Source organism: Corapipo altera, unplaced genomic scaffold, assembly GCF_003945725.1.
Source record: "Corapipo altera isolate COAL_440 unplaced genomic scaffold, ASM394572v1 54, whole genome shotgun sequence".
Taxonomy (NCBI): domain Eukaryota; kingdom Metazoa; phylum Chordata; class Aves; order Passeriformes; family Pipridae; genus Corapipo; species Corapipo altera.
Window position 1 is genome coordinate 354,405 of NW_020884902.1, and position 19,982 is coordinate 374,386.

The 19,982-nt window shown below is 49.0% G+C and overlaps 1 protein-coding gene across 5 annotated transcripts; it reads right to left on the reverse strand.

The window, feature by feature from the left end:
• Positions 1–415: 415 nt before the first annotated feature.
• On the reverse strand, positions 416–19,758 carry LSG1 (large 60S subunit nuclear export GTPase 1). 5 transcript variants are annotated; one of them, XM_027650640.1, is made up of 15 exons: positions 19,250–19,758; positions 16,631–18,626; positions 11,501–11,618; positions 11,033–11,153; positions 10,379–10,465; positions 9,445–9,531; positions 7,317–7,377; positions 6,445–6,621; positions 5,143–5,586; positions 4,774–4,875; positions 3,863–4,006; positions 3,426–3,549; positions 2,772–2,851; positions 1,965–2,138; positions 416–661 (listed from the first exon to the last, which is right to left on the reverse strand). In XM_027650640.1, exons 2-15 carry the CDS (start codon positions 16,733–16,735, stop codon positions 482–484), a joined length of 2,004 nt encoding a protein of 667 aa, XP_027506441.1. In that variant the 5' UTR covers positions 16,736–18,626; positions 19,250–19,758; the 3' UTR covers positions 416–481. The 5 variants fall into 5 exon arrangements, with proteins under 5 accessions (XP_027506441.1, XP_027506443.1, XP_027506442.1 ...); XM_027650642.1 differs by lacking the exons at positions 16,631–18,626; positions 19,250–19,758 and adding an exon at positions 11,694–11,780; XM_027650641.1 differs by lacking the exons at positions 16,631–18,626; positions 19,250–19,758 and adding an exon at positions 11,694–11,780 and having other exon boundaries at positions 6,436–6,621.
• Between the last annotated feature and the right edge of the window lie 224 nt (positions 19,759–19,982).

A 19,982-nucleotide genomic window follows, 5' to 3' on the forward strand; every position in this document is an offset into this window, starting at 1 on the left:
TTTTCAACACACTAAAGTGTTCTGTCAAATCAACAAACCAGCTTTAAAGACAGAAAAAAGGAGATGAGCAATAGTGTCTCATAATGTAACAAACATCACTCATTGAAGTTCAATTGTTTATAAAGATTTTACTCAGATTTACAGGACTTGTTTTGATTGCAACAGCCATAAAATACATCCTTTATGGAAGGAAAAAACACTCCCGCATGGCTCCATCTGCTCCCATTGAAAGGATGTTTCAGCAGCAGTCAAACATCTGGGCTGGCTTCCAGATAACACAAACAGCCAGGTCTCTTTTGTTCCCAGAAGGGATGAGCTCCAACTACCAGAGCCCACCCCTAGCCCTGGCCAGGCCACTCCACAGCACAGAGCTACCAGGTGAGCTAGTGATACCCACTTATCCTTTTTATTTTACCCCTCAATTAAGGCCTGTGGGACAGTGCAGTCCCTGCCCTGGAAAAACCCAGTACTGGTGCCACAGCTAAGCCTCCAGGTGCTTGGTGATCCTGCGGATTTTCTCCTTCTTGTTCCTGTTTCCATGTTTTTTCCAGGGCTTCCCTACCACATTCCCAGGATTGGATGCAGTCACAGGCACGAGGCCGCTGCCAGGCCGGTATCCCATTGCAGCCCGGACCCCTTTCATGAGGGCACGGACGTTCTCCTGCAAGAGCAGACACAATCACCAGTGACCAATGAGAAGACATTTAACCACAGGAACTGCAATATGTCAGTAAAACCAGACACAGGCGAGCTTAAACCCATCAGGACCTGCTCAGCCTCCGCTCCAGAGCTGCAGGAAGGTCACACCACACATCCCAGCCAAAGCCTGCCAGAGGCTCCAGTTCTGCCTGCAGCTGCACCAGGTCCCCAGCACCCACTGCTGCCAGCAGAGGCAGAGCACTAAGAGACACTGTGACAGACAACAGCTACAGCACTGGGATGGATTCTCACAGCCTCTGCTTTGCACACAACAAATTGTCTTTGCAAAATAAATCTGGCATCTGTGAAAGCCACAGACTAAAATAATTTGCTCAAGTCTGGAGCGTGGGTAGCACTGATGGGGCTCACAGCTTGTGCCAGCACTTTGGGCAGACACAGGAAGAATCTGGTAATCCCAGAAATTCTTTTCAGGTCACAGTTTTCTATGTTATTTTGAAAAGAGCCTGAGTTCTTGTTTTCAAAATGCATTATTATCTTTAGCTGCGCTAAACAAATAGTGTTCATATCCAGCTAACCAGAGAATGGAACATGCTGTCTATGACACACCCTCTTCACTGCTAAACACCTGTTCTGATCTTTGTCGGGTATGCAGACCTAATTGCTTATGGATTTCACATTTCACTACAAGTCACTAATACATTTTTTCAGTAGTGTAGGGGCAAAACAGATCCCTGTGGGACTTCACAAGAACCATACAAGTTAAGAAAAATTCCCATTTTCTACTTATTTTTGAGATTTCTCCATTGGATTTTAAATCAGTGTGTAGTCTTTTCATCTGATTTCAGGTAGTACTAAATCAATTGTCTTAAAGAAGCTTATCACATCCCCTAAAAATGTCAGCTCAAGAAAGGAACGTTAGTTTGAAGGACCTGTTAGTCCAAAGCCACGTTCCAGGTCAGTTACTGTGTCACTCCACCCTCCTTGTCTGTCTTCACAGTCACCCCCCTGTTTGCTCAAGATTGATGTTAGATCCATAATGACAAGGGTCACCCTACTGACCTCTTAAAAATCAGCTATGCATAACTCATTAGCAATCTGTCAGTCACCTAGGACATTCACAGTGATTTAGGAGATAATAAAAAGAACAGAGAGTTCTTAGAAATTATATGCAGATCCCACAGCACCTAGCACCATTAACTCAACCCAGCACACCTCCATCCTCAAAGGTGGCTTTTTTTCCCCTCAGTAATTACTAATAAGCGCTGCAGCAAAAACTCATGGAACAAATTTCCTCCAGAATTTACCTGGTGGAAGAACGTTTTGTCCACCACATTTTCAATCTGCTTTGCTTTGGTATTCTTCTCAGGCTTCACCTGTCCAGGGGCCTGCACAGTTCTGCTCTCCAGGCATCTTTGATGCTGGTGCTGAAAATCATTTGGGTCAATACCAGGAGGTGGGTGGCAATATAACAGCTTCCCCTGTGAAAGCAATGGACACAGTTATGACCAAAGAAACTCAGAGAGAAAACACATAGAGGAAAGAAAACAACCCCAAACCTAAGAAGGGCCCGAAGTCCAGGGGTTCACAGTGGCAAACTGTACACTTTATTTCTCCTCCTAGGCAACAACTGGCTCAACTTCTAAGTTAAAGTACTGTTCCACCTCTACATCAAAGCACCATTTCCAGCTGCAAACAATACACTGCAAAACTCTCAGGAGCACTGGAGGATCCTATTAAGAAATTCTCAACAATAAGTTGCCAAGAGTGCTGCAGAAAAATGCAGTATTACAACACTCAGAGTTACAGTCCTTAGTGCCAAATATTGGTCCAGCTATAGAATATGGGTTTGTTTCCTGAATATCTGCTGGTTATTTTAGAGATATGATTATTTATTTAGCTAGCACCATATTGTTAAGCAAGGATCTTTTTAATATTAAGCAGCTTGAGAAGTTCAGTTTATTCTTTTAAAACATAAAACCAGCCCAACCTAAAGAGTATTTTGATATACAGTGACTTTATCCAGAGAAACAGAATTCACTTTATTGTGCTCTAGTGAAACCTTCAATTCACTTTTTAGCAGGAAAGAAACCCCAGATGTAGGAAGCACTTACATTGACATAGTCTTTTAACACATATCGAGCTGATCTCGGTTGGTCTGGTTGTCCATGAGCTGTCATAAAGCCTCTCATATCTGGAAGGCAAATCCAAAGTACATTCTGTATAAGTACAAGAGAACGAATATGTTCTTGTCCACTGCCTAACTGCACATTTGTATCCTTTGTCCAAAAAAAACACCCTTAGAAAGAGGCTTCTGTTGGGGAAAGCGGGGAAAAAAAGACAATACTGTTGACTGTAGAGGTACCACAGAAGCATCCTGACCTGAAAGGAATGATGAGAGCTGACATCTCCCTACCAGCAGAAAAACTGCTGGGGTTTTATTTTTGTTTTAAGGCCAGAAAATCAGAATTTGTTGCATTCTTCAAAGTCTAATTCAAGACACAGTTGATAGGAGGTATTTGAAAGAGCACCACACTATAGACTGACAGGGTATCTCACCAATGTCCTCCACACCATCGACACCTGTCAGATGAGACTGGCAAAACACACACAGGAGATGAGCCATTAACAAAGGCCCTGCTGAGAAGAGGGCAAGTCCTAACGTGGAGGTTCAATGCACAACAAACCCAAGGTGGGCCTAACTTTAAAACATGTTCAGGACCATGCACAGAGTGTAGGTGACAGGTTTTATGAAGATCATCACTCACATCCGTATGCTGTTAGCAGCTCTTCAGCTGTTGGCTTTCGATCTGGATCCTCATCTTCCCTTGGTCTTATAATACTTATTCCATAGGTTGCTTCCAAAATGTTTCGTGGGATATGCTGGCAAACGTAAGCTAGTGAAGGAAACCACCTGGTGATTTTCAGCTACACAAGTAACCTTGTCCCTTCATCACTCCAAGAGCACACATGAAGAATGACTTCTGGATTTTGTTGCAAACCAGAAAAATTAAACAAGCCTGACAATAAGACAAAGTTGAAATGAGGTGGGAAAAGACCAACACAGCAGGGCTGTTTTATCCAGTGTGTCCCACTGCCTTCAAGGCATGACCATGTGTGCTGCTAGCAGCGCTGGAACACGCTACTTGGCATCCTCCAGATCCAACCCTTGCAGACACTCCCGTGAACCCCATGCAAAGGATATTAGAGAAATAGGTGGGACATGGTCCCTCATCTGGTCTATAGGCAGAATTCCAGAACAAATCATTTCTGCCTTGGTAGAGACGAAAGATGGCATCACCAGACCAGGGCAATCACAAAGGCACAGGCCAGGCTCCACATACAGGGTCTACATGAAAATAACCAATTAGTTCACAATGGCAAGTCAGTGGCCATGGAGGAAACAGGAACAAAAAAAATAAATGCATAGATCAAACATGGATGCAGAAATTCTACTAACACAGACATCTGCCCTGCTGGCCCCAGGTGATGAATTAAGGAAATCGGATGTGAAAGACCACAGAACTTCCAAAATTCCTAAATAAAGTGTCCAGACAGGACCCTCAGCTCTTCAGTCTGATTGGAGAGAAGAAAGCACTCCAGAAACATTAAATTGTGTTTTGAAACAGGTAGGAGATTGAGCAAGTGCAAATCCCACAATGGTCCCACATTATAGCACTGGAGTTGCTACCTCCAAATTAAAGCTTGATCAATATAAAAGCGGCAGCAAAACTAAACTCATTCACAGCAATGATGTGAACAAGAAGGGTGGTTTGAAACCTTGACCTTGAGCTATTCAGAGAAACACTCACTTTAAAAAGTTTCTCTCCTCTTGATTGGTGTTGAAAAAAGAAGGGACAAGCTACCTAAATAAAATCAAGAGATGAAAAACATCTCCCATTGCACAGCAGCTCTCCTAAGTGACTCACACTGTAGCAAGAGTCTGAAAGCAAGAACTAAAGTTCCAAAATTCTATACATCAAGACCATCCCTCTCCAACATACTCTGCTGGCCAGAGTTCAGGTTGGCAGAGTTCTCAGTGACTGCATGTGGTTGCAACTAGCTCAAAATGAAGGTCCCTTCACAAAGAAGATCGATGCTGTTTGTCAGCAATACCTGAAAGTGTTTTGTACGGCCTGGTGTAGCAGACACTGACACCTTCTTGTTTCCAAGGATTGTGTTGATGGTTGAACTTTTGCCAACATTAGGGTAACCCACCTGGATGACAAAGAAGTGAAATGGTAACAGTGGTATCAGACAGGGTGATGCCAGAAGACTGACAGAGCTCTGACACAAAAGTACTCCAATAAAGTGTACTAAAAAAACAGGGCAAGCAGTGGAGAACACTGAGCTCCAGTGGTTTGTCCTTGCTAGTTTTTAAAGCCTTATAGGAAGCCAGGCTACAGGACAAATTTTAGCTGTAAAGGCATATGGAATTAAAATTTAGATTAAACAAGTTCCATTAAAGCACAAAGTCCAACTCACCAGCCCGACATTTACTTCCCCATCCTTCACCCTTGGTCCATCGTGCATGGTTTTGAATATCTCCAGCAGCTCATTTCTCTGTACTAGATGGCTGAAGTTCCTGACATTCCTGTTCTGCTCTTGCACTACATGCTGCACTGCAGCATGTTTCCCATCCTGTTTCCCATCAGTCCTGTTTCCCATCCTCTCTGGAGCAATAGCATTTATGTTGTCCCCATCTTCATCTTCAGAACAGGTTTGCCAGGCCTCCTCTTCATCTTCTTCACAGTCTTCATATTCATCACTGCTGTCATCATCACTAAGCAGAACCTGGTGTACAGTTTGCAAAGCATTGTCTGTGGATGTGCTTTCTGCGCTACCTTGTGCTGTGTTGTCTTCTTCTTGACTGGACCTTTCATCCTCAAAATCACTCGGGTGCTCTGCTACACCTTCAGTGTCCCATTCCTGTGTGAACAGCATTTCAGAGGTGAAATGCAAAGACAGCACTAGGCCTTGCTGCTGACTGCAGTTGCTGCAGTGCGAGCAACTGTATTTTCATCAGCCACATCCCAAGGGCTGACAAATCACTGCTTACATCACACAGTTTTTTTTAGGGGTCTTAAGTATGATGTAGAAACAACTAGCTCATTTCAGGAGAATGACAAAAGTATTCCAAGAGGGACTGTTCATGGCTTTTTGACCTTTCTTTCCAAAAAAAGAGAACAGAACTAACATTTTCAGTCTTACTTTTAAATCAGTCTGTAAAAACATTTTATGCAAGGACTGTAAACCAGTTGAACACAGTAGGTATTTTTACAAGGAGATATGAGATATTCCGTAGCTGAATGGCTGTAACAGATGAAAGTAGCACCTACTGATAACACGTAACTTGGGGCAGTAACTCAGTTTGTTCCACTGGGCAAAAAAAAGGCTTTCAAGTACTACAGGTTCTCTAAGAAACACCTCCCCTCTCTGGGAGAGAAAAAAACTCTGTAGAGATAACCCCATCCCTCACAGCATCCCTCTTGGAAAGGTTTCCAATTCTTTACATGGGTTAAGATTTTGCAAACAGGTCTACAAGGGCTGTTTCTGTGTTCTACACTTTGTTGGCCATTTTAGTCTCCTCACTTTTGTCTCTGAATTGATCATTCAAATGCTGTTTTATAGCTGCACAGGTCTTTAAAATAATCCTTCCCTGAGATAAGGACAGTGAGGACAGTGCCTTTCCTAGAAAGGTGCTCAGGTCTATCACAAGCACAGCTGCAAAGCAAGTTACCAGCAGCAGCCAGCACACACGTAGTTTGAGCTGCTCACCCACAGTACCTTTGCTTCTCCAGACAGCCGTTTACACTCTGCCAGTGCTGACCAGAACACCACCTTCACACCCTCCTTCTCAAAGAACTGTGCCCAAGCAGCCCGCTGCTCCTCACTCAGCAAATCTGCTTTGTTGATCAGGATCATGTTCTCCTTGTCATTACTGACTTCCTTAACGTAACTTTCCTGAAAAAAAAGAAGAGAAGGATCAGTCCATACTCTGGTTTCAACTCCTCTTCCCCCCAAGGTAATACAAGAGCAGCAAGACAAGCTCCACACGAGTGTAGCCCAGCTTACCATCCCCTGGGCTAGGTGGAACTGGTGTTTAGCAGGACAAATTGGAGCATGCAACTACCACAACACAGCTTGTTGTTGGCCACGTGTGCAAACACCCTGTCTGCTTAGAGCTATGACAAGATATTAATCAGCACCCTGCAGCAGGAACTCCAAGATAACTATTTGAGCAATTTAATGTCTCATTGATGCAGTGTTCTATAGTCTGTCATTACAAAGTTGTCACTTCAATAATTGATTCTTTGCTTTCAGTGCAGTAATTCTCACTCAGGTTTATTCCACTATGTTTTTACACAGAACAATTCCTTTAAGTGAAGACACTTTTAGTGGGTAATGAGGAGTAATATAATATCTGCAATATAATGTCTGCAGAATTGCCTCTAAATCCACAACATCCTGTGTGAAATATCAAAAGACATCAAGCAAAAATAAGTTTGTGCTATAATACTTGCATAAATTAATAAGATGTCCACTTAGGTACAACAGTAAAACACTTTCAAAGTGGTTGAATGTGTTAAACAAAAAATAAATTATGTAAACCTTATGATATATAACTAAGATAACATTCAAAAAAGTGATTTACTTACCAGATCTTGACATCTAAACAGAAGGGGGTTTCTAGCATCTACTATCTGGACTACAATGTCACTGCAAAAGTGAAAGAAAGCCCCATAAATACTCCTCCTTACTTTGCCTTAAAGGAAGCAGCAAGGCACAGCAATTTTTTCCTTTTAGGTTTTGCTTGGAATTTTAATAGTTTTAACTGTATTATCCTACTAAGTACGTTTACTGAATAACAAAGCACCTCAGCAGCCCACCTGCCCAACTGAGCCAGGTTTGTGCTACAAGCCAGTACTGCTGTACAGTATTTTCTCCTCACTTAGCTCATTCCCCTGTACAGCTGGCAAGTGGGAAGGAAACACGCCAGTTTTGCCAATCCATTTACCCTCCAGAAACACTCAGCAAGCAAGAACCAGAGCAGTGGCATTCTGTGCTTGAGAATGGTACTAAAAACTGTGATAACACAACTTTATTTCTGTCTGTTCTCATCCCCAGCTGTGGCGGGGCGGTTACAGAAAGAAGAGGTAGTTTTCCTACACAGCGAGATATTCTAGAACATGGTTGTCCCTTTTGCATGGAACAGGATCTATAAAAGTCTCCCACAAACAACCTGCAGATTTTAAGTGTTTGATATCAGGCATTTTCAAAATTTCCTTGTGCTCTTCTTGTAATAAAAAGCATAAAACAGTGAAAAAATAGCCCTAGACTCCAACAAGACATGTTGCTCCCCCATGCAAGGAAGGCCTTACAACCTGCTTTTAGCAAACAGCTTCGAAACCCAGACACCAGGTTGCCACCACATATTTGAGCAAGACTCATCAGTTCTACACAACAATTATATGCAGTGGCTTCAGATGCCACAGGCATTCATGCTTCTTTTCTCAAAAGGACAGGGAAAATTTAACTACAGCCTCTACCACTAGAGTTCTGCAGGCAGGTAGTTTAAAACACTGATTGCCACATGCTGATTATTTGTTTGACAGGGATTTTTGTTAACTCAGGACACCTTCAGAACACGAAGGGTTGAATGGAACAATTTCAAGCCTCACTAGGCAGTTGGTTACATATAAAAAAAAATAAATCAATAACCCCCCAAGGGAGTAATTTAATAAGCCACAAGGGTACAAAGAGGTACTGCGCAGTTACAGAAATTCAGAGATCAATATGAGAGAAAGCTGACACCATGGTACTGGGATGGGATACAGAGAAGTTACTGAATCACACTGCTGGGAACTATTTTGAAGCAAACCTGTGAAAAGGCTGACAACAGATCAAATTATCTGGCAAGGTAAGGGACTGAATGATTTTTCCATTCCTTTCGAAGACAGTATCCTCACTCTACACGAAATAAAAAGCTTCAACAAGAGTAGAAAGGCATTAATAACACATTCCAGCCACCTCAAAACACCCAGTACACTCATACTGCCTGTCATGATCCCCTACAGTGGATGCTCCCAACCAGTTCTATCCCAGCCAAAGGCCCAGCAGCACCCAGTACAAAGCCCCTTCTGTGAAAGGACCAGCTCATCGTGACCTCACTGGTGAAGTATTTTTCAATTTTAGGAAAATCAGATGAGATGATCTCAAACTTAATTACTAGTGAAATTAAATGCCCCAGTTAGATTAACGTAGCAGATAACACTCCTATTGTATTACAGCTCAGCAGAGCAAACAAAGCTACTCCTGTGATATGACAGCCTGTTGTCTTTTGTGCACTGCTGCAACTTCTCTGCATAGCAAAGGGCCAAGGACCAAGAGATTCCTTCTTTCCCATTATCTCCCTTGCCTCCTGTCCCTGAACAGCTGCAGCTGTGTGGCTGGGAAAGAGGAGAAGGGGTTAATCTAGGTAAGAGACAAAGACACATTCTCAAAAGAGACCTCCCACAACGAGCTACTGGAAGAGCAGCAACACCTGAAGAATCTTCAGAGACTTAGAGCAAACCACTGCAGATCACAGTGTTGAAAACTAGCAGGCACCACTAAGCAGCTGCCACTCTTCACAGTGCATTTTGATCACTTTGAAACAAAATCACTTCAAGTGCTGATAAAACATTACTAGCTTGTTTTTCCTGTGCTCAGACACTTGAAGCCTGACTCAAAAGCTTCAGTTCATTAAACACTACTTTTTTAAAAGTCAGTAGCAAAATACTTTACCTTCTTTCAATGACTCTCCAAAGCTGACGCCAAAATTCCAAGTTTCGTTCAAATGGGGTTAGAATTAACTTTTTCTCTTCCTCAAGGCTAAGGTAAAACAAACAAAAGAAAAGATGTCACATTTGGTCCATGTCAGGCAGTAAGCACACTACCAGTTTTTCCTTAGATCTAGGAGGCTTTAGTTTTAGAGAGAGCTCTCAATCCAGACTCATATATAGGTTCTATTTCTGCTGGTTTTGCAAACAGATCAAGCACCAGGTGAACTGCTGTCAGTGGCACTGCTTCAGCAGTGACACAACGGTCCTGATCATGCCAATGGAGAAGTGGTAAAGGATGGAAAGAACAAAAACTAATCAAAAGTCTGCCTGTGAAATTTCAGAGACACAATAATAAATGAGAGAAGTTATCCCAAGTGCCAGCTGTTACTACTCAATTGAGTACCACTTGGAAAAGGTAACAAATTTGGGGATGGTACCTGAAATGGCTCTATACAACCTCTAACTTGCTGTTACCACCAACTGAACAACTTTACTCAGGGCAAGTGTGGGTTTGCAGGGCATGAGCAGATATCACACAACTCTCCAAGCCAGCGGATGTAGCACCAGACCAGCACAAACTCCTGTACACAGGCTGGCAGTACTGCCTGCTCTTCAGAGCAGCACTGCTGCTCTTAGAAAATACATCCAGTGCTCCTCTACTTCACAAGCAATGCAGAACATCACATGACATCCTGAAAAAATTTAGAAGAACACACACACAGACAAGACAGCTTTGTAGAGCTCACTACAATGACTGTGGCTGAGACGTCCAACCTTGCAGGACAAGTACAGGGAGATGTTAATTTTATTGGTCCAGCAAGGATAAATACAACCCACTGCTTCTTGTGTCTCTAAATGCCACTAGGTACTTATCCAGACACAAGCAGCACACTCACTGGGCAAGCTGTCGCCTCCACTCGAGAAAGCTTTCCCTCTCCGCTTGCTTCAAGTCCTCTGCACTGGTTGTCCTATCCCAGTGTGGCCTGTAACAAGCATATTTTGGAGTGAGTGGACAGAAACAGCACTCAGACCAGATACATTACTGCAGTAAACATAAAGAGCACAAACACCATACATTCAGCTATGCCAGCATGGTTATAGTTCAGACACGAGTGCACCTGTTTTCAGCAGCTTTAAGTACACCTTCTTTCCTTGTTCCTTACAAACTCTATTAGCTGAGATCACACAAAGCTCCTTTCTCAAGCTGAGATTTGTAGGGTCTTAAAGACAGGGGAATAATCTCCCTGTTTGCCATACACAGAGCTCTGGAAAGGCTTACCAGGCAGCCTGGATGCACCAGCTCCAGGAGTGCCAAACTTTGAGCAGGAAACCTCCACAATCAGGCCAGAAGGGCTGGCACTGGGAGTACTCACATGGCAGGCTGGCACCTGTGCTGTGGTTACATGTGGTTACTAGGCTCATGCAGGCTAGTTAGTGGCTTCCCCAAGAACAGGGTACTGACAAAGCAGAGGGCTGTCCTCAGGCTTGAGCCACCAAGGGGCTGAGCCCACTCAGCCAAGGGCATCCAGGCCCAGCCCTGCAGGACTCGCCTCCGTGGGATGCGCAGGAACTCCTGGTTCTCCTGGTGCAGCTGCTGGATGCGCTGAGCCTCCTGGGCTGTGAGCAGGCCCGTGCAGCTCTGGGCAGACACGATCTGGGCATTCAGACGCTCTGCCAGAGAGAGAGACGCTCATCCAAAGCCACCCATCCCCAGCCCTGCCTGTCCCCAGCCCTGCTGACCCCTGCCACCCCACCCTGTCCCCAGCCCTGCTGACCCCTGCCACTCCACCCTGTCCCTGCTGCCCCCTAGCCCTGGCTCAGGACCCCATCTTCTGTCCCCCAGATCCCCGCCCGGCCAAACTCATTGTCAGCCCTACAGATCAGATCATATCTACTCCTACTCCCACTCCCCCGTTCCCAAATCGGTCCCGGCCCTCCACCTGGGTCCCCAGCCCCGGGATCCCCTCCTCAGCCCCTGGATCTACCCCGCCAGCCCCGGTGTCGTCCCAGCCCCTCACCAGCCACGAAGCGGGTGCCGGCGAGCTCGGCCGTGGCCAGGAACTCCTCCAGCGGGCTCTGCTCGGGCGCCGACCGCAGCTCCGGGCCGCGCTCGGCGGCCACCTCGCTGGCGTGGAGCTGCCGGGACAAGACAGCACCGTCAGCCCGGGCCGCCCCGGCCTCCCTCCCGCTCCCTCAGCCCCCACGCCGTACCCATGAGGAGGAGGCTCCGCGGCGCTCCAGGCCGCGCTGCCGCTGCAGGCAGCGCCCAAGCCCCGTTCCCCTCTTCTTGCCCATGTGCCGCCGCCGCCGCCGCCGGAAGGGGCGGGCGGGCCATCCCCTTCCCCCGCCCCTTCCCCCGCCCCTTCCGCCGCCGTGCCCGCCCCGCAGCGCTCCGGGCCGGCGGGGCCGCGTTCCCCGCGCCCGCCGCCGAGCGGCGACACCGCGCCGGCAGCATCGCCGTGCCCGCCCGGCCGCGCCATCGCTCCGTGTGCCCACTGCCCACCCACCCGGCGCACATCCACTGCTGCCCTGCCTGTCTGTCCGTCCACCCCCACTGCCCATCCATCCATCCAGTCCGTGATGAGAGGACATAGTCTTAAGCCCCGCCAACGGAGGTTTAGGTTGGACTTTAGGAAGAATTTTCTTCACAGAAGAAGTGATTAGACATTGGAATGGACTGCCCAGGGAGGTGGTGGAGTCACCGTCCCTGGAGGTGTTTAAGGAAAGACTGGATGGAGCACTAGTTGTCATGGTGGTATTAGGTCATAGGTTGGACTCGATGGTATTGGAGGTCTTTTCCAACCTAACTGATCCTCTGATTCTGTGTTATCTACCATCCATCCACCCATCTTTCCATACTTCCTTCCCTTCCTCCCTCCCTGTGGCACTCAGACACCCATTTCTCCGGCGCTCCCCTTCCCAGGTCAAGCTCTAACCCTCTCCCACAGCAGCCACCAGCCTCACCACTAATAAACCCAGAGGCACGGCTGACCCCCACCCCAAGGTCGGTGCTGCAGTAGGAGGCCCTGGCAATCGGGGGATGCGCAGGGCTGCCAGCCCCAGCCCAGCCCTGCCAGCCCCAGCCCAGCCCTCGGCAGTGCCGGCGGCGGCGGGGCCGGTTTCACTCGCAGGTTCCGCCCGGCGCAGATGTTATCTCCGGGAAACAAACCACTCCAGCAGCAAGGCGTGCGAAACCCTGCCCAGCAGCCAGCCATGGGGGCAGGGGTTTGTGTATCCCTCTGGGGAAAACCACCTGCGCCCTGTAACACACCCAGCCCAGCGCAGGATCCCCATCTCCATCATCCCAATAGAGTAAACAAGTGTATGTCAGGAATGACAGTGACAAAGAGGGAACCTGGATACAGCAGCTGTGCTACGAGGTTGCTGCCAAAATCTAGCCAGAGTCTGGGCATCTTTGCCAGACAGAGAACATTGCCTGCCCAGCCAGGGAACCATTGAACGGATTTCAGCAGCAGCCATTGTGGCCAGTCTGGCTCAAGACAGGAGAGAAGGTTAAATTAATAAACAACTCAACCTGTACTTGCTCACTGAACTGATTTATGAACCATTTCTCCTTTATGGTTGTTGGGTTAAGGCCAGACAGTTTTGAGTATAACTCTGTAATGTGTATCAGTTGTAACTGGAGAAAAACCTGGCTAATCCCTGGAAAACAGAGGCAGGCAAAGTTTAACTTCAGGAGCTGGCCACCAGCAGCATGGCACCATGCATAATGCCGCAGGAAGGAGTGGTCTTTTCTCTTGCTCTGCAGTATGTGATGCCTCCCCATGATAAACACCCATTAGGAAGACACAGTTTTTCCTTTATTCTACTTTTCAAAGCCAGCAACTGTGTGGCATAAATTTCCCAAGTACGTCTGAACCTTTGCCATGCTTATCCCAGGCTCTGCCACCATCACCCGCCTGGTCTGGCCCCTCCTTTGCTTCATAAGGCAAATAAAAGAGATGAAAGGGGACTCAGCGGTCTCCTTTTCATTTAGGCGAGGTGCTTCAGTGGAAGCTGGTGGGCTGCAGACAGCGTGCAGAGATTTAGTAAACTCATTTCTAAGTACGTCATCTTTAATAAAACCATCTCAAGTCTTTATGTGGGCACGAAGGCACCAATAAAAGTGCTCATTATTGTCTTTCTTTTGTACTTCAGTTAAAAGTTACCTTGCCTCTACAATGCATAATCACCAGCCAGAGCAGCCAGCCAGCCTGGCCGTTCCCCACGCCTTGGGTCTGGCAGCACTTCTAACCCCACAGCCGAGGCACGCGCAGTGCTGTTCCCAGGCTGCCCAACCACGGGCAAAATGCTCCTGTGATCCCATCAGCACAGCCCCGTAGCATGGCCTCGGCATCACTGTGGCCCTCAGCTGATGACTCCACCAGTACAGAGTGCTGGATGGACCTCCATGTGACACAGGCAGCCGCGATGGCTGAACTGGAAACAGACACTTGGGGACAGGCAGAAGTGCTGTTGCAGTGGGAAAAGGAGGCTCACGCTTGCCTCATCACCTGCAACCCTCTGTGCATCCTGAGGGCAGTGAGGTTTGAGGGTAACTTGAAGAACAAAGACCTGTGCATTTTGATTGGCATGTTTTTCCCACACGTTGCCCTTTTTCCCACACCATTCCCCATTTTCAGACTGAAGTGCTTCAGGGACAGTCACTGCAGGTATTTTCTATCACCTTTGTGGAAGCTGCTGAAGAAATGCCCAAATTGCCTGCATTCTTGTAACAGATACATTTCTGGGCATTTCATAAACACTGAGGAATTATTTGTATCTGCTGATGCGAGCAGCACAGCAAGGATTGCTTTGAGCAGAGCAGTGCTGAAGGAGATACAGATTGGGTGATCCAAGTGACAGAGACATTGGAGACTTGGCTAGAGTAGTAATTGCCTATTTGCAATTGCCATGTTTCTAATCCCTCTGCCATTGCTCTGCTGTGCCTACCTGAGCGAGACAGGCTGCTGCTGGTCTTACCTGAACACGACAACCTGCTGCTCCTAGAAGTCATTTGTGCATGGATTATTCACACACAGTGAAAAGGGCCACTGAAGTACAGATGCTGTCACAAGAGCTGCACAGAGCAGCCTGGCACCAGAGTGTGCATGCCAAAAGCACCGCCAGTCAAGGAGAGCGTGGAGGAGAGGGGCATGCTGCTATGGTCTGATAAACCTGTTGATTTGCAGCCCATTCCCATATGATGCAGAAGCTACCATGGCATGAAAAATGAACACAATTTTTGCTGCTGGACCTTGTTTATACAACTCAGCTCTTTGACAGAAGTGCTCAAGCTGGAGTGAAATGTTGTTCTGGGAGAGCAAGCACTCCTGTGCATCACCAAACCTCTCACAACTCCTTTGAATTGCACTAACCATGCTGGTTCTTTGGAGGGTGGCCATAGCTTTGGGACTTCTCGCAAAATCATTGCATAGACAAAGTAAAATCTGCTGTCCTTCCAGCACACTGTAATCATTGACTTGGGCTTCCCTCCCAATTTCTGCCTTGGAGCCAAACCACTGCTCCAGTTTTTGATGCAAATCCTGAGAATTACTTAGCAGCAGCAGCTCTTTTTCAAAAGCCAACGATAACAGTGTGTTTTTGCCTAAAGGAAACATTGTTCTTCCTGGACAACTTTTCCTCCATTTTCCTTTAAGGTAGCACTGGGAGATCTCAGGACTGACTCTCTAAAATATTCATGTGATGGCTATTCATTATTCATGTTGGTTCACAATGCTTGATTCAGCGGTACTGCCAGCCTCAGCCTGACAAGCACACTCATTAAGAACCTCCCCCGAAGCACCCCTGCAAGAACACCAAGACAATTTTGCTCTGTGCACAACTGCAGCTGCTTGAACCCCTTTCTTTCCAGCTGTACTCAGAAATGGACTGGCACTGTAGGAAAAGAGGGAGCTTGTTCTGCAAGCTTCCCCATCTTTTGGTGAAGGTCATGGTCCCCTTTAGAAAGAGCACCATGCCAGGGAAGCTCTGAAGCAGGGCTGCCTGGCCAAGGCTGAGCCCTGAGAAGGCACTAACCCTGCTGGGGGCCTCAGGCGAGTTTTTTAGACTCTGGCTTTTTTACCAGTTCTATGAAGATAAAATCACCTTCTTTCCTGGCAGGGTGGGGAAAAGTTAATTAGAGAGAGCTGCCTGCACCTTTGAAGGCACAAAGCGCTGGATGGGAAGGTGATGGGATTTCTCCAGCTCCCAGTGTGCCAGCTCTGCCTGGGCAGACTCATCCCCGTTGCCTGCTGCTGTTCTTCCACATGGACAGGGATGACCCCATAGTGGCAGTCCCCCAGATGGGGTGTTGAGCAGAGGATGCCCCAACACCACCTCTGTGCCCCTTGGCTGGCAGCATGGTGGGAGGACAGGTGCCCAGCACGACACCACCCAGCAAGCACCCCCGAGGTTGCCATGACCCCAAGGGAGGGCTCTGCACCACTGGACACCAACTGCCCTTCTAATTATAGCTGTGGATGCAGGAAGCACCGCAGCTGCCTGTGCAGGAAGCAGGGTGTGCCGCCCTCGGTGACTGAAAAACAACCACGGCAGAGGTGTGCCACCACCAGCATGGCCCTGCTGAGAGGCAGAGCCCTGGCCCCAGGGCTGCCCTTGGGCTGTGGCACCCTGAGCTACACTGGCATCATCCTTGGTGTACCCAACAGATCCAGGGCTGCTGGTGTGTGGACCTCCCACATTCTTCACACTGCCCTGGCATTGCCTGTGCCCCAGCCCCAACCCCTGGAGCCCTACCAGGGCACACTGTCTGCAGGATTGGGGTGCTGTTGCCCTTCAGAGAGGCAGGAGGGCAGCAGGGGTGACATGAGGCATCCATTAAAGGCTGTTAAGGGCCCTTCTCCCTGAGCAGGTGATGCTGTCTCCTGCCCTGCCAACTCATCTCAGGCTGTCCCCACTCCTGGTGACAGGCAGCCATCTGTGGTCGCTGGCCAGGGACTGGGGGCCATGGTACCTCGCCTGCTCCCTCTGATGGCCTGTGAGGCTCAGGAGCCACTCAGTCTTTCTGCTCCATGAAAAATACTGACAGTTCAGCATTTCCTTTGTCCCGATTCAGAACAAAGAGTGAAAACTTTGACATTTAGCATAGTTATAGAGCCTCTGAAATAGTTTGTTTTGGAAAATACCAAAATGCCCGTTTGCAATGTTTCACTTTGACTGTTGCACTTCAGCTGCTGCACCTCAACAAGCTCTCCTGCTACCTGAGAGGAGAAAACCTGATAAGTTTTCATACACTGACAAAATCAGTACATTCTCATGAATTATTTTGGTTTTGTCATATAAACTTTCCCCAGCACTTCTTCCCACTACTCTCCCCAATCAGAGACCCACAGCAGCTCCAATTCCAGCTGCTAGGTACAAAAGTTATCCCTGAAGAGGGGCTGCTCCCTGCAGGGTTTCACCCTCTCCCATCAGACAGGCCCTGGCATCTCCCCACACGGCTGCAGGGCATCCAGCATGGGCAGCCTGGCAATCCCCCTCCAACAGAGGTGGTGGGCAGCTGGCCATCCGTCTGTGCCTCAGAGGGGCACCATGCACCCCAGAACCTACAGGCTCCAGTGCAGACCGGAGTGGGCAGGGCAGGAGAGGGATGGAGTGGGCCAGGGAGTGGGGTCTGCCAAGGGCCAAGTGCAGCACTCACTGTGCTGCCAGTGCTGGGCTGCAGGGCAGAGATGGTATCTTACAGACTTTCCCACGCCTTGCTCAGGCTTTCTATGCATGCACACCAGGCAGGTGATGCTCAGTCGCTGCTGGGATATTGCATAAATAGAGAGCAGGCTGCTGCACTCCCCCAGGCTACAGTGCTGTGCAGATAAGCCCCCAGCGTGCATGTCCTACACATCATGGGTGCTGCCAGCATGTCCTGACCCTGCAAGGCTTGTGCTTCAGCTTCTCCTCCTGGCAGTGAAATACAGACATCCAACGCCACTGGAATAGCCCCACACTTGGTGCCCCAAACTTAACTGGGCTGCTCCCTGCTACCAGATTTCATCCAAAGGCTGTGGCACAACTCGGAGTGGTCAGCATTTTGTTTAGGAATTGCTGTCACAGACCATCACGATTTGCAATATGCTCTTCAGTTGCTGAAGCATGTGGCAATCATCCACATCCAGAACTGAAGCAGTTGCCACACAGCAGGAAAGAGACAAACCTGAAGATAACTAGGCCCATTAACAAAGCAAGAAAGGCTGCAGTGGTCTGGTACACTGACTGGTGAGCAAGCACGGTAAGGAACTGAGCTGAGGCAGATTCCATCCTCGAGCAGGGATGTAACCATAAGACGCCTTCCCTAAAGCTGCACTTCCAAGAGGCAGGTATGCTAAGGATGGTGCTGCTCCCTAGTCACCACGTGGAGTCCCCAGTGGGTCTCTGAGGGGCTGATAAACAAACCTCCACCGCAGAAGGCAATGCAGAAATGGCAGTGCTGCTGCCTTGGGGCTGGGGAGGCAGTGGGCAGGGTAAGGGGGTCAGCGCTCCTCCTCACTTTACGTGCCACTGGGGTTTGCAGCCAGGTATGCCCAAGGGCTGTTGCAGAGACATGGGGCTCACTAGCCTGTGCAAGCCATGCTGTGAAAATTTAAGGTTTTCATTCCTGAACATGGATCACTTCAATTGGGATGGCAGAGCCCAGTGTGACTGCAAACAGCTCTGTGGGCGTCATTATCAGAAGTGTCTGTGTATCAGCACCAGCCCCCTGGCTCTACTCTCCCTCAGGAAGCAGCACTGCAGGAAGGTGTGGGGGGCTCCTTGCCCGCTCCATCCCACCCAGAGCAAACACCTGCCTGCTGAGCCTCCAGCCTGAGGCCCAAAACAGGTTCCTCTGCCTACAGCTGGAGGCAGGCAGGGCTTTGGCAAGGCAACTCCCTCTCCCACGGGGAGACTGCCATGCCCACACGTCTCAGAGGAGTGGCTGGGTTTGCTCTCAGCCTTGTGGCTCGCAGGCACTGCTCAGGCAGGTGGCAGATGCTAAGAAGCATGGGGCAGGCGTGGGTCTGAGGAGCTGTGGCTCAGCAGGACACCTCGAGGGGAGAAGGAACCACAGGAGTGCCACACCATGTGCAGGTGTCAGATGTCACCTTAAGCCACTGGATTTATGTGCACAGCAGCATCTTCTGTTTTCACCTTGCAAGACAAAGGAGACAAAGGAAAAGTGCATTAGATGCTACTGGAGGTGAAATGAATCAGCTGTACAAACTGAAGCCTTTCTCTCCCTGCCCCGCAGTGGGATGGTCCCACAGGCTGGCAGGAGCTCTCTGCCACAGGCTGCAGCACAGCACATAGCCTCCCCTGCCCTCACACTGACAGCATCGTGGGGGTTCCCAGGGCGGTGCCTGGCACTCAGTCTGCATCAGGACCAAGAGCAGAGACTCCCCAGCTGGGGTGGGCTGCTGCCAGGCACTGCGAACAGGACAAACTGCAGCCCCTCGCTTGCCCTCTTGTGAGGTCCCAGTGGGACTTCGTCCAAGAGGGCTCGTTTCAGCATGGTGCCAATCCCAAATGGACATCCCAGTGTGTGCTGGGCTTCATGCTGAGGGGCCCAGACAGTTTGCCCCAGCCAGTTTAGCCTGGCCATGCAACAGCTGGTCACTGTGGTTACTTGCAGTTCCCCAGTAATCTGCTAGATGGCATAATGTAATAATAATAATAATGATAATTATATACTGGTTTAATCGATCCAAACTCTATAAATGATTTGTCAAATAATTAAAGCAGGTGTGTACATATTTTACTGCATGAGTACGTACCGCTCCCCTTTTGTCAAGCGTTTATCCAAATCCTGACGAAGTGCCATTCCCTGCAACGCTGGAGTTTCTTTTCTTTCTGGCAAGGATATGATACATGACATGAGAAGCTATAGTAATGACACAGAGACCAACTTTCTCATTAGTCTGCGACTGTACTCGAGCAATCCCAACAAGAAATTACAAGACAGCTTCTTGTTATTCGGCTGCTGCATATAAATAAAGAGCAAAGCATTACTCATACATAATAGCTCGTATTTGCTGCAGGCCCTTCAGTTCTCAGAGCCGGGCTAACCAAACCAAAGGGAAGATTATGTTACAAGAGCAGGACTCCTCCATGGCACACCCTGGCCGGGCAGGGTGCTGGGGCTGGAACTCTCCCGGCCGTGGGGTCTCCCGCAGCAGGGTGTCCCGTAGTGGCCCTAGGATTTTTATCAGTTATGGGGGGTTTGGGCAGACGGCTCCCCCCTGGTGCGCTCTCCATGCCCCCCGCCCGAGCTGATGGAGGCTGCTGAGGCACCCACCCTCCGCGGTGGGGATAGGGCCGGGCGGCGGGCGGGAGGGGACGGAGCGCACGTCGGTCCGCACTCCCCGCCGCTGCACCGGCCGGTGCCCCCGCTGGGGGCCGCGCTCCGCGGGGACGCTCCGCGGCGGGCGGGGAGGAGACGGGATGGGGGGGCCGCCCGTCCGGGCTGGCACCGCCCCGTGCCCGCCCCCTGCCCGCCCCGCGGCGCGG

Coding starts and splice junctions, on each gene's coding strand:
- LSG1 (XM_027650640.1), bottom strand. CDS start 16,735: ATGAAAACTTATCAGGTTTTCTCCTCTCAGGTAGCAGGAGAGCTTGTT. Junction 5,587..6,444: donor GGCTGTCTGGAGAAGCAAAG/GTACTGTGGGTG, acceptor CTGTTCACACAG/GAATGGGACACTGAAGGTGT. Junction 4,876..5,142: donor GGGAAGTAAATGTCGGGCTG/GTGAGTTGGACT, acceptor TTTGTCATCCAG/GTGGGTTACCCTAATGTTGG.